The 14,515-nt window shown below is 33.8% G+C and overlaps 1 protein-coding gene across 1 annotated transcript; it reads right to left on the bottom strand.

Moving 5' to 3' along the window:
• Positions 1-7,012: 7,012 nt before the first annotated feature.
• On the bottom strand, positions 7,013-12,028 carry LOC109095042 (ras-related protein Rab-38-like). The gene is made up of 3 exons (XM_019108694.2): positions 11,654-12,028; positions 8,703-8,983; positions 7,013-7,727 (listed from the first exon to the last, which is right to left on the bottom strand). The coding sequence occupies exons 1-3, from the start codon at positions 11,862-11,864 to the stop codon at positions 7,575-7,577; spliced, it is 645 nt and encodes a 214-aa protein (XP_018964239.2). The 5' UTR covers positions 11,865-12,028; the 3' UTR covers positions 7,013-7,574.
• Positions 12,029-14,515: the final 2,487 nt, after the last annotated feature.

Raw genomic sequence — 14,515 nt, 5'->3', positions numbered from 1 at the left:
TGCAAACAATTTAACTACATTTAGCTACATTAAAATTAAAAAATGTCAACTAAATTTGTTTATTTAAATGTAGTTAAAATAAATAGATTGCAACCACTTACCTTAAAAAATTTAGTAAATTCAATGAATCATTTTTTTTCAGTGTTCTTTATAATCCAGTTTGTATAAAAATGTCTCAATAATAAATCAATGAGACTGATATTGGTTTATTTAGATTGCATTGTGGGTTTTAGTATTCCATGTGATATTCAGATATTACAAAATAAACAGGGTCATCCAAGTTTTGCATGCATAAACATGTAGTACGTAGTGCACCACACACTGCAAAAATAGTGTGTGATGGAATGCTATTCTAAACACATCTGATATCTTTCTATAGTTTCTCACACACAAAATTTCTCTGTCCATGAAACCTCCTGTGAAACAGTCTGTTTTCTGACATTTGTTCTGACACTGACTGATAAGATCGGGACACGAGATGAACTACAGTTGGATATGTGTTCTCTTTCTGTTAGCTTTAATCTTTTATCTGTCTTTATCTCTCTGCCTGTCAACATTTTTCCTCTCACTGTGTGAGTCTGCCTGTGTGCCTACAGGGTCTGAATTGCGCTACTGACTACCAGATGGATGGCACTCCAGATATAAATGTACTTCAAGAAGTGAGAAAGACATTTTTAAAACTGCAGTGTCCTTGCACATATTGCATTTTTAAAAGCAAGATATCTCTATTTTTACACATATTTGTGTGTGTGTGTGTGTGTGTGTATATATATATATATATATATATATATATATATATATATATATATAATATATGATAATTAATAATATGTAATAAAATAATTTATTAACATTTTTTTTATTATTGTATGTTTTAACATATTTTGTTTAATAATAACAACAATAATAATTATAATTGTTGCTGTTGTTTCAAGGTCATTTTTATATGCAAGATACTTCTACAGTGCAATATTATTATATGTAAGATATATCTGTATGCATTTTTATTGCATATAATAATAATAGTAATAAGTATTATTATATATAAGATATTTCTACAGCATATGTTTTAACACATACAGTATTTTGTTTATTATTATTATTATTACTGTCGTTGTTGTCATTGTTATTGTTACTTAATTTTATTTTATTTTTTCAAGAATTGTGAAAGATGTTTTAGGGCCTGTACTGCGCGTTGTCTTTTTATATGTAATATTTATTTATTTGTTTCATTCTTTTTTCCACCACAAAACCTGCTTCAGCATTTTAAATCTTGATTTTTTTTTGGAAAGTCTTGCTTGATGTTTAGTCTGATCCAATATCCAGTAATCTGCTTTAATCTAAACGGTTCCTTATGTAATATAAGCACATCAAAATCTTATTTTCAGGTTGAAGCACTACATGAATGCAGAGAACAGAGACAAACCACAAACAAAAACGCTAGTCATGGTATTTTTTTTTTGCCATCATAATAGCTACCATGTTTATTTTAGCACAATCCATAGCAGTGCATCATTTTTTTGGATGTATCATGGCAGTACCATCATAAGCCTTGGAGTGTCCTTGAGTAGCCTACTCATGGTTACACGGTTTTGCCACAGAATGGGGAAAAGTAATGAGAAAGAAAGAGCAATTTCTATCTCTATAAGTCTGAACAATGCAAAGTATGTGAGTGGGAGGATGTTTGTGTGTGCTCATCCCTATTTAACTGTGTGTGTGTGTGTGTGTGTGTGTGTGTGTGTGTGTGTGTGTGTGTGTGTGTGTGTGTGTGTGTGTGTGTGAATGTAGCTCTACTGTATATGAGAGAGATTCAGCAGCTGTGTGGGTGTCTGTGTGTGGGATGCTCTCTCCGGCAAAGCTAATGTGAAATGTTCAGAGAGCTCAAGAGAAGCGCATAGAGCTTTTAATAAGCATAGGTAGCCATGCAAATGTCCACTCCCCCATAAACACCACATTTAAAGCTCTTCTATTCTATTTCAATAGCACCACCCGAATGCCAATTATGTCATTAAGCATCTTGTTTGATCTAAAAACATCCTGCGCAGGATGTGCAAAATCCAGCCACCCGTCTATTTCACCCTTCCAACTCGATTTTCTGTTTTCATCTTTATCTCTGCATATCTGCGTGAGTTGCAGAAATCGACAAAGGCATGGGGATGTTTCAGCAAATTAATTTGGCTGTTTAATTAGACTGTTTTTGATGAAGCGCTGAGGAGGAATCTGCAGCTGGTATCTGTCACAGAGGAGTAACACCCTCACTCCCTCCATCACATTCACTCGTTTTTCTCTCACCCACAATCCTTCTCATTCGCTCACTCACTGGAATACAAGACTTATAACGAGCAGTCTGCCTCTAAAGCTAGTTCCTGTGCATAAAGCATTTATATTCTGCTGTTGAAATCACTGTAACAATGAAAGGAATTATTTTAGGCAGGCTAAATTTTTGGAATGAACTTAAAATATACGTTTCACGACTTAAACTGAACCATTATTATTGCCTATTTAGAAGAAAATGACTTATTTAGTTGCATTACCTTAAAAAGGTATTTGTTTAGATTTGAGAAAGGGGAGTAATCCAGCGTGTCCTACCATGATAGCACACGCAGCACGGAGACATCTATTCGAAGTCTGCATTTACATCTGCAAGACGTATTTTTTTGTGTTTTCTCATAGGCATCTAGGATATTTCCTATCAGATATCAAATACAAGTAAACTGCCATCTTCAGTCATTTTTGACCGAAAAAATATTTTGTACTTTATATTTTGAAATTTTAAAAATCTTAGCTTCATCGGAATGTGATCACACTTGACGAATTTTGTCACGTTAGCAATATGAACACACACACACACACACACAAATCATGGACATGATTTGGATATATTAAAGGGTCCAAAAAAAAAAAAAAAAAAAAAAAACTCACACCTGTCCTCTTCGCGGTCAAAAATGACCGACATAGGAAATGAATGGGAAATACGAAAAAATGTGAAAACTCAATGAATCTTTTGGTGGTACAAACTAAAATCAGCCACTGTTCAGAAAAAAAAGTGTCCAGCAATCAAGGGTTGACTCTCTAGAATATCAGAATTCAAAATTCACCCCCCCCCCCCCCCACACACACATATACATATAAATGCAGAAATTAAATGGTAAGACTGCAACAGAGCAAATTTTTATAACATTTATTGAATTACATTTAATAAAATATCAATTAATTACAAAAATTTTGTATAAAGTTTGGAATTATCACTATCCATTCCTTATTTTGTTCATTTTTTTTTTTTTTTACATTTTTAAATACTGAGTAACAAAAATGCTTTCTATTTTAATGTTTGACTGTAATCATAATGTAAAACCTTATACTTATCTAACCAAAAATATCTAAACCTTGACAAAAGGTAATCTTTTAGAATGATTAAAAACATAAAAAAATGAAAAAAAAAAACAAATAAAAAAAAACAACAGGTATCTAAAAGCCTCTGTATCTATACAGGGTGCTAATACAAGAGGTTACGCAACATTAATAATAAAATAGTAAAGAAATTTTATATATATATATATATATATATATAATATATATATATATATATATATATATAATTAATTCTAATGGAGAAAATAGCTCAATTAAATTGTATAAATATTGAATAGTACCATAAAATTCCCTCAAAATCATAAATAATAATAAAAAAATATTATTGAACAAAAATATATTACACTGATTTTCCTGAAAAAAAAAAAAAGAAGTTACATTTCAAGGCTTCGGTCACTTTTGACTGCGAAGGAGGCAAGTGTGACTCCTAAACGAAGAGGGCCAGAGGGTTAAAAAAATAAGGGACAGAATAAGGAACGTTCCAAATATTTGTACTGTACCATAATGTACATCTAAATCTGCCTGCAGTTAAAAAGTTGTCAGAAATAAAAACATTAGTTTTGCTAAACCTATTTAGGCCTATGTACAATTATTCTATTTTTTTTTTATAATTCTAAAAAATGTCATCGGCCTGAGTAAATTGTACCATCATAGAATTGTGACTTCACACGGGTAATTTAGGAGGTGAAAATACTGTGAAATTACAACTGGGATGAAATTTGAAAGCGTTACAACTTAAGGTCTATGAAGCGTCAGTCAATCAAGCATTTTTTTTTAACCAATGGCACTTAAAGTTTTGAACTACAATATTATTGCAATTGCAACTATAGCCTCTGAATGACTGAAAATGCATATTTTTCAATTAAAGAAAACTTAGAGATTGTTGGCTGCTTCTGGTGCTTGGATTTGTACTTCAATAATGAGCTCCAAGTTTAAGAACAGCCTATGCTAGAAGTATATATATATATATATATATATATATATATATATATATATATATATATATATATATATATATATATATATATATATATATATATATATATATATATATATATATATAATGCATTTTTTCCCTATTTAACAGCATTAACTTACAATAAAAGACGTCTTCCCTCAAGTTATCAATTGAGAATTTGTTACTGATATGGTCTACTGAAAATAATAATATGGGCTGCGAGAAAATAATAAATAAAAAGAGTGGTGCTGCTGTGAGTGCAGGCAGTCTAGGGACAGCATAGTTCAACCCAGTGGCATGACAACACCGGCCCCTCGCGGCACAAAAACAGACCTCCCGGTGCTCCCAATTTGCCAATCCGGGCCAGAGATCAAGTGATCTTTAACAGACATTTTGTGACTCATTTGCCTAGCCTACTAAACACAACGAACGAAATGCTGAATGACTCAAAAGTCCCCACCAACAACCCCAACTGCACTGTTAAGCTCCTTGGTGCAACTTAAAATTCATAGGAAAGTTTTTGACATATGAGTTGTTATAACATAGGAACACTAAGTAAACCGCCCGAAAACTCATTGGTAAATTCAAATAAGCTCAATTCACATAATTTCCTTTTCCTCTTCCTTTTTTTTTTTTTTGTTTTTTTTTTTTGTTTTTTTTTTTTGTAAATAGGCTATACCCAGCAAGTCAGGGTGACCTTGTTCCAGGACATCATTTTTTTCAGGAGTTTGGCATTACTTTCAAAATCATTGTGACTAACAGCAACCAAATAACTTGCCAGTTTGGGGAGAAAAACAGCATGTTTAGAATATCTCAGGCCAGTTTGATGAGTTCTTAAGAATAAAAGTACCTTACTTTTCATCTCTCTCTCTCTCTCTCTCTCTCTCTCTCTCTCTCTCTCTCTCTCTCTCTCTCTCTCGCTCTCTCTTCTTTCTCAAGCTCTTGTGTGCAGAGGAATGGCACTCATATGACTATGAGCAGGCCTGTGTGTTTTCCAGCAACCTGTAGTCAAATCTAATTCCTGTGAGGAAAGCAGATGCAGTCATGCAGTCCAGTAGGACAGAGAGCTTCTCATCTGTTCCCCTCATCCATGAACTTCTTGTGTAGCACAAATAAACAAACACACTAGAATCCTCATTCGGAACGCATGTTTTTAAACTAGAAAAAGTGAGTGCTAGGCACATTATTGATTAAATTAATGTGTTCAAAGTGAATTCTCCAAAGTTTGGGCATCTTTCAGCAGAGCAGATTTCCAGGAACCTGGTATGAAGTGCCTCCATGCTCTATAAGGAATCAAAACACAAAAGTGTAGCCTGCAGAGGCAAAAAATAAAAAAGTGTCATGCAGTTGTCATGGTGATAACACTACAGTTGAATATAGTTGTGGAAAGAACTACAAGGCTGTAATTTGTCTAACCTTCCCAAAGCCTGTTATTCCACATGAGAGATCACGTTTATGTTGTTATACACCCATTTAAATATAATTGGTGATGATAACTGTTATGTTAGTAATGCTAATCCTATAAGAATGAAGTCAGTCAGCAAAACAAAGGATTTTATTTTATTCAGCTATTCTAAATGTACACTTAATACATATTTTTTTCATTCATTTGTCGTAGCATAAAAAAATTTCTTTGTTACATTATACTGCAAAACCTTACAAAACAAAACAGACTTTCAAATGTCGAAGTGTTTCTTTATACATTGACAACATCTTTATGAAATAGCTCACGGAAACATATTTAATGATACAATACAATCCCATAACGCAACACCTCCCACACAGACAAATAATATCTGAGAATAAAAACTCAGTGTTTGCTGCAGGAGAAGAATAATAAAAAAAACCAGAACAACAAAAAAAACAAAAAATTATAAGAATAAAGCACTTGGTGATGTAGGGAATCATGGGAGATTTATATAATGTCAATGAGTCATACAGTGAATCACTGCAAAGGAGATGTGAGATGCAGAGAGTGAAACAGGAATGAAAAAAGGGATGAAATGGAAGGATGGCAGTAGATAAGAAGGGCCAGGATGTTCAAGGAGACAGAGCGGATGAGGGAAGAGGTTGGCAGCTCTCTTTTTAAAGATATAGTTCGAGAAACCTGTTTTGTGCAAACAATTAAGAGACGTTTAACTTGATTATAATTACGTGTTTTTGCAGAATGCATGTTCATATCCTGTAAATTAAAAACACAAAAAGCCCATAAAGAAGTATTTTAAAATATGCATACTACAGAATATCATAGTAAATTGGTTTTAATTCTAGAGGTTAAATGCCCTGTCCATTGGTTGTTGATTGGATGAAGGCAGAATGAATATTTATTTGAAACATATGCATGGATGAATTGTCCATAAGATCAAAGACATGCATTCAGAAATAAGTGAATGTTCATGGTAACTTTGACAAAATTAATGTTAAATTAAATTAAAAATTAAAAATAAATAAACAGCTTTAAAAACGAATTGCTGTCTCTTAAGAGTAAACCAAAGCATAATATTGAGGACTCATCATGAACTACACTGATTTTTGTCCAATCAAATGCTCTAGAGTGAATATGCCCCTCCCACTAATACTACCTGCCACCAATTAGCAAGTAGCAAACCTTGGTTTGTAATTGTGAAGAAACATAACCTCCTGTTTCAAAAGTGAAAATGCATAACCCAAACGCAATGAATCTTTAAAAATTTTAGTGACATTTAATCAGGAATATTGCTAAAATGCAGATGCAAAACACTTCTGAAAGTTTCTTGACATGGGTGTTGCACATTAAAGACAGTCAAAAAAAGTATAATGTTATTTTTCATATAACACTGGGGTTATTAAAACTCAGTCCACCAGAACCAGAAATAATAACTATATTTTGATGTACATACTGGTAAAACATTTCTGTTTCTGAAAGTATAATCAGCTGTCTGTGTCTGACAGAAAGAAGTTCTAATCGCTCACCTTGTTCAGTCAAGCATGCCAGTCTAGAACTCCCCAGGATTTGTTAGACATAAATAACATAAAAAGACAAAAAAAACGAAAAGTGCAGCTTCAACCATAAATACATTTACTCTGTTTTCAAACTCAAAGTGTCTGTAATTTAATGCTGTAACTAACGGACAGATCTCTGTGGTGGTTGCGGCTTATCAGTGGTTGACCAAAGTGCTGGAATTGAAGGGATGAGGGTGTGAAGGTCATCCTCTTGAGTCCAAGGACCACCAATACTGCTGCTATAGATCAATGCCACCTTCTCTCAGGGTTTGAAACATGCAGAACAGGTCATTTCTTTATCAGAGTGGAGCTGAGGAGAGATGGTATCTGGAACCACTGATTTCAAGATATCATTCTCACTGGCAATTATGTGTTTCACAAGGAAGTTGGCGGCTTCATTAATGTTGACGTTTTCCTAAAATTTAGAGAGAAAGAACATACATTAATCATTTTTTAGACAACCAGGTTTCAGATAGTCTGATTTGATCATCTGGAAATGAGCCAATGAACTTGACCTGTGAACAGTAATGAATTATTAAAACCCATGAAAATGCTACTAGATGGAACTCTGATTGGACTCTTCATTAAGGATGAATGGATAGAGGTGCTGAAATAAATAAATAAATCCCCTCGAAACCTCTCGACTGGATTTAATGAGACCGTCCCAATGTACCAACAGTCCATTCCCCTGTTTCCCTCAGCAACTGCTCTGCATGTGAGTGGCAGGTCTAATTAGCATGCAAATATTAATAACCTTCAATCAGAAGCTTTAATCAAGCACTAAAGGCTCTGACAATATAAGTTCTGTCAAAAGATATTTTATAACACCGCCATCAGTATAAAAAAAAAACTATTATTATACAAAAAATAGGCCCCCCCTACTAATGATCACAACCATGTTGAGATCACATGACAATTTTTTTTATCTTGTAACACTTTTAGCTACCGAACAAATTTATTACATTTGTTAAAGATAGATAGACAATTAGGAGTCAGTATAAGATCTCAGTCAGTATAAGATCTCTGTTGAATCAGTCAGTGAAAAAGCTTCCAAACTCAAAAGTAAAGGGTCAGTAAAAGATGGTAATCCATGATATTTACTATAATTGATTGCTCTATATATCAGGGAATTTACATGGCACTCCAAGGAATTCAATAGTGCAGATAAAAAACACAAACAAAAAAGTAATTACCTTGATACCATGGTACATTAATGCACTAATTAGTGAATGTACTACAGTGATATATCAAATTACCGTGGTATTAGCATCTGAAACCATCACTATACCATGGTACTATAGTTTATTTTTATTTTTTTGTAGACAGACACAAATATTCTCTGTCATTACTGTTGCTCCCTCTAAAATCATACCGAAATGTCATGCAATACCTTAGCAGATGTCTCAAACCAGCCCACAAATCCATTCTCCTTGCAGTACTGGTCCATCTTCAGGCTGTTGTTAGTCAGAAAGTCTCTATTTTGGTCGCACTTATTGGCCAGGAGCACTGTGGCGATATTCTGGCCATTTGAAAGTATTAATTTTGAGTCCAGATCCTCCTTCCATTTGGAGACAGCCTCAAACGTGGTGGGTCTGGAAACATCAAAAACAATGATAGCCCCCATGGCCTCCCGGTAATAAACCCGCGTCATGTTCCCGAACCGCTCCTGACCCCAGTGCAAATGGAGAGGGAGAAAAAAGGTATAAAAGAACTGGGAAAAACAAGACACAACAAGCCAAATGCCACTTCCATTCAAAGGTTTGAGGTTGGATTTTGTTTTTTAATGTTCTTGAAAGAAGTTTCATATGCTCACCAAAGCTGAATTTGTTTAGTGGAAAACAGTAAATTTAATGTGTTCTTACTAAATGAAAGTTTTAATTTCTTGAGAAAGAAAAAAATAAAAAACTGCCTAAAACTTTAGAATGCTTGTGTATGCTGAATGCATAAGTTGCTTCTACATTAAGTAGCAGCTCATGGTCTCAAATTCTGAGAACAAGCCTGTGCCAGGATAAATGTGGCATGATTACATTTAGTATAATGAATCTACTGGTGAAGAACACATGACTCTTTTTTTTTTTTTTTGCGCATGCACTTTCCTGCAATGTGCATCGTTCTGACCAGTGTCCACAGCAAACTTTCCTGTTGTAAATCGAATATGCTTATTACAGCTGACTTTTCTAGCTAATGGCACATTCCATCTGTGCGCCTTTCTCTTGTCTGACTCTGAATGCAGCCACTCATCTGGGCTGCCAGCATTATATAACATTCCCTAGGACAGCTGTTTCTTTCAGTTTGTTCTGTTATTTGTTCAAAATTAGAATCAGGAGGTGCATGCTGATCTCCGTGGGTCTGACAGCAGTCTGCTTCGCACTTGATGGACCACGAAACAAGAAATGCTGTATTGGTTTTGTTAATCCATATGGCCTTTTGAGAGACTGCACAGGTGTTGTACAATGAAATATGAACAATGAATTATAATGTAAATCATCAGTTAAGTCTAAATATATATCTTGCCTTTGCTTAATATGTTTATAAACAAAATGCAATTTTAAGATTTGAATAAGAGTTTTTAATGCTATCGTTGACTGAAATTTGATGAAGCAGTGGGGAATGCCCGTTACAGAAAGTGATACAATCACCAAACTTGAAAACTATCACTAAGAGGGGAAATGAACTCAGCATGTTTCACTTCATGAAACTGTATGTCAGATGACTTCCTGGGCAGCAATGAAGAGTTTATGAAGCCCACAAAGAGTTTATGACTATGTAAGTATTACTACTGAGTCATGTCAGGATGAGCGTTTAACAAAAAGCCAGTCCTAACGAGGACAGTAAAGTAATGATGAAGAACAAACCCTTCAGTGGTTTAATGACTTACTAGCCTACTGTATAACTGCATTAGGCATCATACACCTTATTTATCCAAATTAGCAGACTTTCTCAAAAAAATAAAAAAAGTGTTTGTGTTTGCTACTATGCTATTACATTTATTCAAATTTGCTAAACACTAAAGTACCATTGTTACCACAGTTAGTTACTACAACTAGAGTGATGCAAACACAATGGCAGAAAGCTTCATACACAGCTTGAAGGCATTTATTATGGTTCTAGTATGAACAGCCTAACTGAACCACGTTATTTTGTTGGAAATGAGGTATATAGGCTATGCCTACTTACGTTTGTATATTAAATTAGTAAACATTTTTAAGAACTACATTGGTTTTCCATGTAGGTTATATTTCTGATATGCCTTTTTGTCTTTTAACTGTGCTGTTGTTTCGAGCAGGTGTGCTGTTTTAAAATGAAATTTACCGTATCTGAGGACTGAGAACAGTAAGTGCTGGAAATACACATGCCCGTGGTTTGTTTACAGAGATTTTCCCTCAGTTTTATCCGCGTGCTTCATCTCTCAATCTCGCTCACATGAGAGACCTCTCAGAGGGGGCACGCGGAAAACCAGTTCTCAGCGGCGCGTGCCTGACACGTGAGGAGGACGATAACCGGAACGAGCAAAAGCTTCTGGTTTTGCTGCACTAACCATGGTTTAACCATGGCATAAGCTAGTATTAGGCCTATAGCTAGTAATTTATCAACTTTTTTTTTTTTTTTTTGTTTTTTGTAGTAAAAATTTATCAATTTTCGTAAGCTAGTATTAGGCCTATAGCTAGTAATTTATCAACGTTACAAATTATAAGGCTGTATTTTAAAGTAACTATAACTGACAGTCAATAATGTCAGCAAAATATTTAATTGTGTATTTAAGTTACTAAAAACGCTGAGTTTTTTGTTAAAATCTAAACTAATGGGACAGCCACGCAGGGAATTTATGCTTATAAAATCATTGATAATGTTAACAATATTTTGCCTTAAGCCTTATAAATTATGACTTATTAAATAATATTATAAAGAAATACTATAAGTTAGTCAAATGTCAATTTTAGTGATAAAACTAATGAAATTAAATAACATTTATTTTAAAATAGGCCTACTCGTTTTTAACCTATATAGTAAACTTACATCCTATTCCATTGACGAATATTTTTACAGTGTAGCCTACGTTTTAAGTGTAAGAAGAGTTATTTGTTTAAAGACACTTGTGGCTATAACCTCTTTTATTGCAGTAACACTAACTGTAACTATTACATTTTGACTGAATCTATATGGTTACTGTGGTAATAATTTTTAAGGAACAATGCATGAATATTTAGTGACAATTCCATCACGCGATCTGTGTGCTACTTAAAAACAAAAGCACTTTTTGCATTTCAGCATATTTTTTAACGAATGCTGACACGAATATGTCTTGGCTTTGACACAGTGCTATAGCCTACTTTCTCTTACCTGCGATGTCCCACAGCTGCAGCCGGACCGTCTCTGAATCCCAGTTGAGAACTTTGAGCGCAAAATCCACCCCGATGGTCGCTCTGTAGTTAGTGGAGTACGTCTGATGCACATACCGTTTGATGATGCTGGTCTTCCCTACTCCCAAATCACCGATGACAAGGATTTTGTACAAATGCTCTTTCCGATTGCTATGCATCGCTGAGGACATTTGTGTGCCCGGTGTTTATCACACTAACTAGTCATCTGTCATTGAACTTAAACTGGCACCGCCCAGGGCGTGGGGTAACTTGTGACCAGCTGTCAGACAAACTCTGCTCATGTGCACTAAATATACTGCCAGTTTGTTTAATCATGATGACAGACGCAAAGCTATCTATCTATCTATCTATCTATCTATCTATCTATCTATCTATCTATCTATCTATCTATCTATCTATCTATCTATCTATCTATCTATCTATCTATCTGTCTATACACCTCTCAAACAATCTGTCTGTCTGTCTGTCTGTCTGTCTATCTATCTGTCTGTCTATCTATCTATCTATCTGTCTGTCTGTCTGTCTGTATCTGTCTATCTATCTATCTATCTATCTATCTATCTATCTATCTATCTATCTATCTATCTGTCTATGTCTGTCTGTCTGTCTGTCTATCTATCTGTCTGTCTATCTGTATCTATCTATCTGTCTGTCTGTCTATATGTCTATATTCAGTTTATAAGCAGTTGTTACACTGTCTGTCTGTCTATCTATGTATTATCTATCTATCTATCTATCTATCTATCTATCTATCTATCTATCTATCTATCTATCTATCTATCTATCTATCTGTCTATATCTATCTATCTATCTGTCTCTGTCTGTCTGTCTGTCTATCTGTCTGTCTATCTATATCTATATCTATCTGTCTGTCTATGTCTGTCTATCTATCTATCTATCTATCTATCTATCTATCTATCTATCTATCTATCTATCTATCTATCTATCTATCTATCTGTCTATCTGTCTGTCTGTCTGTCTGTCTGTCTGTCTATCTATCTTTCTGTCTGTCTGTATATATATATCTCTCTCTGTCTCTATGTCTATCTATCTATCTATCTATCTATCTATCTATCTATCTATCTATCTATCTATCTATCTATCTATCTGTCTGTCTGTCTGTGTCTGTCTGTCTATCTATCTGTCTATCTATCTATCTATCCATCTGTCTGTCTGTCTGTCTGTCTGTCAATCTGTCTGTCTATCTATCTATCTATCTATCTATCTATCTATCTATCTATCTATCTATCTATCTATCTATCTATCTATCTATCTATCTATCTATCTATCTGTCTCTGTCTGTCTGTCTGTCTGTCTCTATCTATCTATCTATCTATCCTATCTATCTATCTATCTATCTATCTATCTATCTATCTATCTATCTATCTATCTATCTATCTATCTATCTATCTATCTATCTATCTGTCTGTCAGTCTCTCTGTCTGTCTGTCTCACTGTCTGTCTGTCTGTCTATCTATCTATCTATCTATCTATCTATCTATCTATCTATCTATCTATCTGTCTGTCTCTCTGTCTAGCATAAAGAGAGAGAGAAGTACATAAAGAAAGAGACTAAAGAGGGGGTGGAACTGCATTCCACATGCATCATGGAAACTGTGAAAATAACACAACCATGCAAACTCCAGTCATGATGCATAGCATCTCCAAAGACTTCATTTTGTGATTATATGTATCCACATTGAATATATATATATATATATATATATATATATATATATATATATATATATATATATATATATATATATATATATATATATATATATATATATATATAAAAGAAAAAAAAAACATTTGTAATTGAGTCCCCTTTAATAACACTCAGGTAAAACCAATATTTTTACACGCTTTGAAGAGAATTAAAAAAGGCTTATCCACACCATAACTAAAACCTCAAAGTAACAGAAATATTGCAAGCTACATTCGTCCCACTGTCACAAAGCTTAATCCACTATGACCATCATATTGAATCAGCACAAATAGTTAGTAGAAAAATACATCACACACACGGCTGAAACCTACATTCTATGAATGTCTTGTCAGAAAAGGCAAAGAGCGAAAAATGCAAAAGACTTTTAGAAAATGTACAAAATTTCTCAAAAGAACATTAAGCACTTGTTTCAGCTAATGGCACTGCTTTGCATGCAAACATATGACCTTAGTACATTACACCTATTCAAGAAGAATATTGCACATTGATTAAAAGAATAGATGTCTGTTGGTAGGTACAATGTGCGTTCCTACTAAGTCTAAACAGTTCAACTTAAATAATTCATACAAAAATCCTGTATTTAATTGGAGACTTTCATGTGGTTTATAGGCTTTGTCAATGAAAACTGTAATGCCCTGTGTGTAAGAACCATGTCCACAGTGTAATAAGAATGGGAATTTAGTTTTTGGCTCGTGTACTATATGTATGGATTTGGAACAAAAGCCTGAGTGGATTAAAAAAGGAAATGATTTGCAAATGGAATTATTATATTTTTGGAATAGGCCCTGCATTCACATATATTGCTTTATGTATAAATAACCTGTTAACTTACATAACTGTTCAAATGTTTGGGTTCAGTAAGATTATTTTTTAATGTTTTAGAAAGAAGTCTCTTATGCTCACCAAGGCTGCATTTATTTGATAAAAATACATTAAAACAGAAACACTGAAATATTAATAAAATTTCAAAAATGGTTTCCATTTGAATGTATTTTAAAATGTAGTTTATTCCTGTGATGGCAAAGCTGAATTACTTCAGTCTCCAGTGTCACATGATCCTTCAAAAATCATTGTAGTATGCTTATTTGA

The sequence above is a fragment of the Cyprinus carpio genome, chromosome B10 (assembly GCF_018340385.1).
Source record: "Cyprinus carpio isolate SPL01 chromosome B10, ASM1834038v1, whole genome shotgun sequence".
Lineage (NCBI taxonomy): Eukaryota > Metazoa > Chordata > Actinopteri > Cypriniformes > Cyprinidae > Cyprinus > Cyprinus carpio.
Note: the sequence above shows the minus strand (reverse complement) of the source record. Positions and strands in the feature narration are given on the sequence as shown.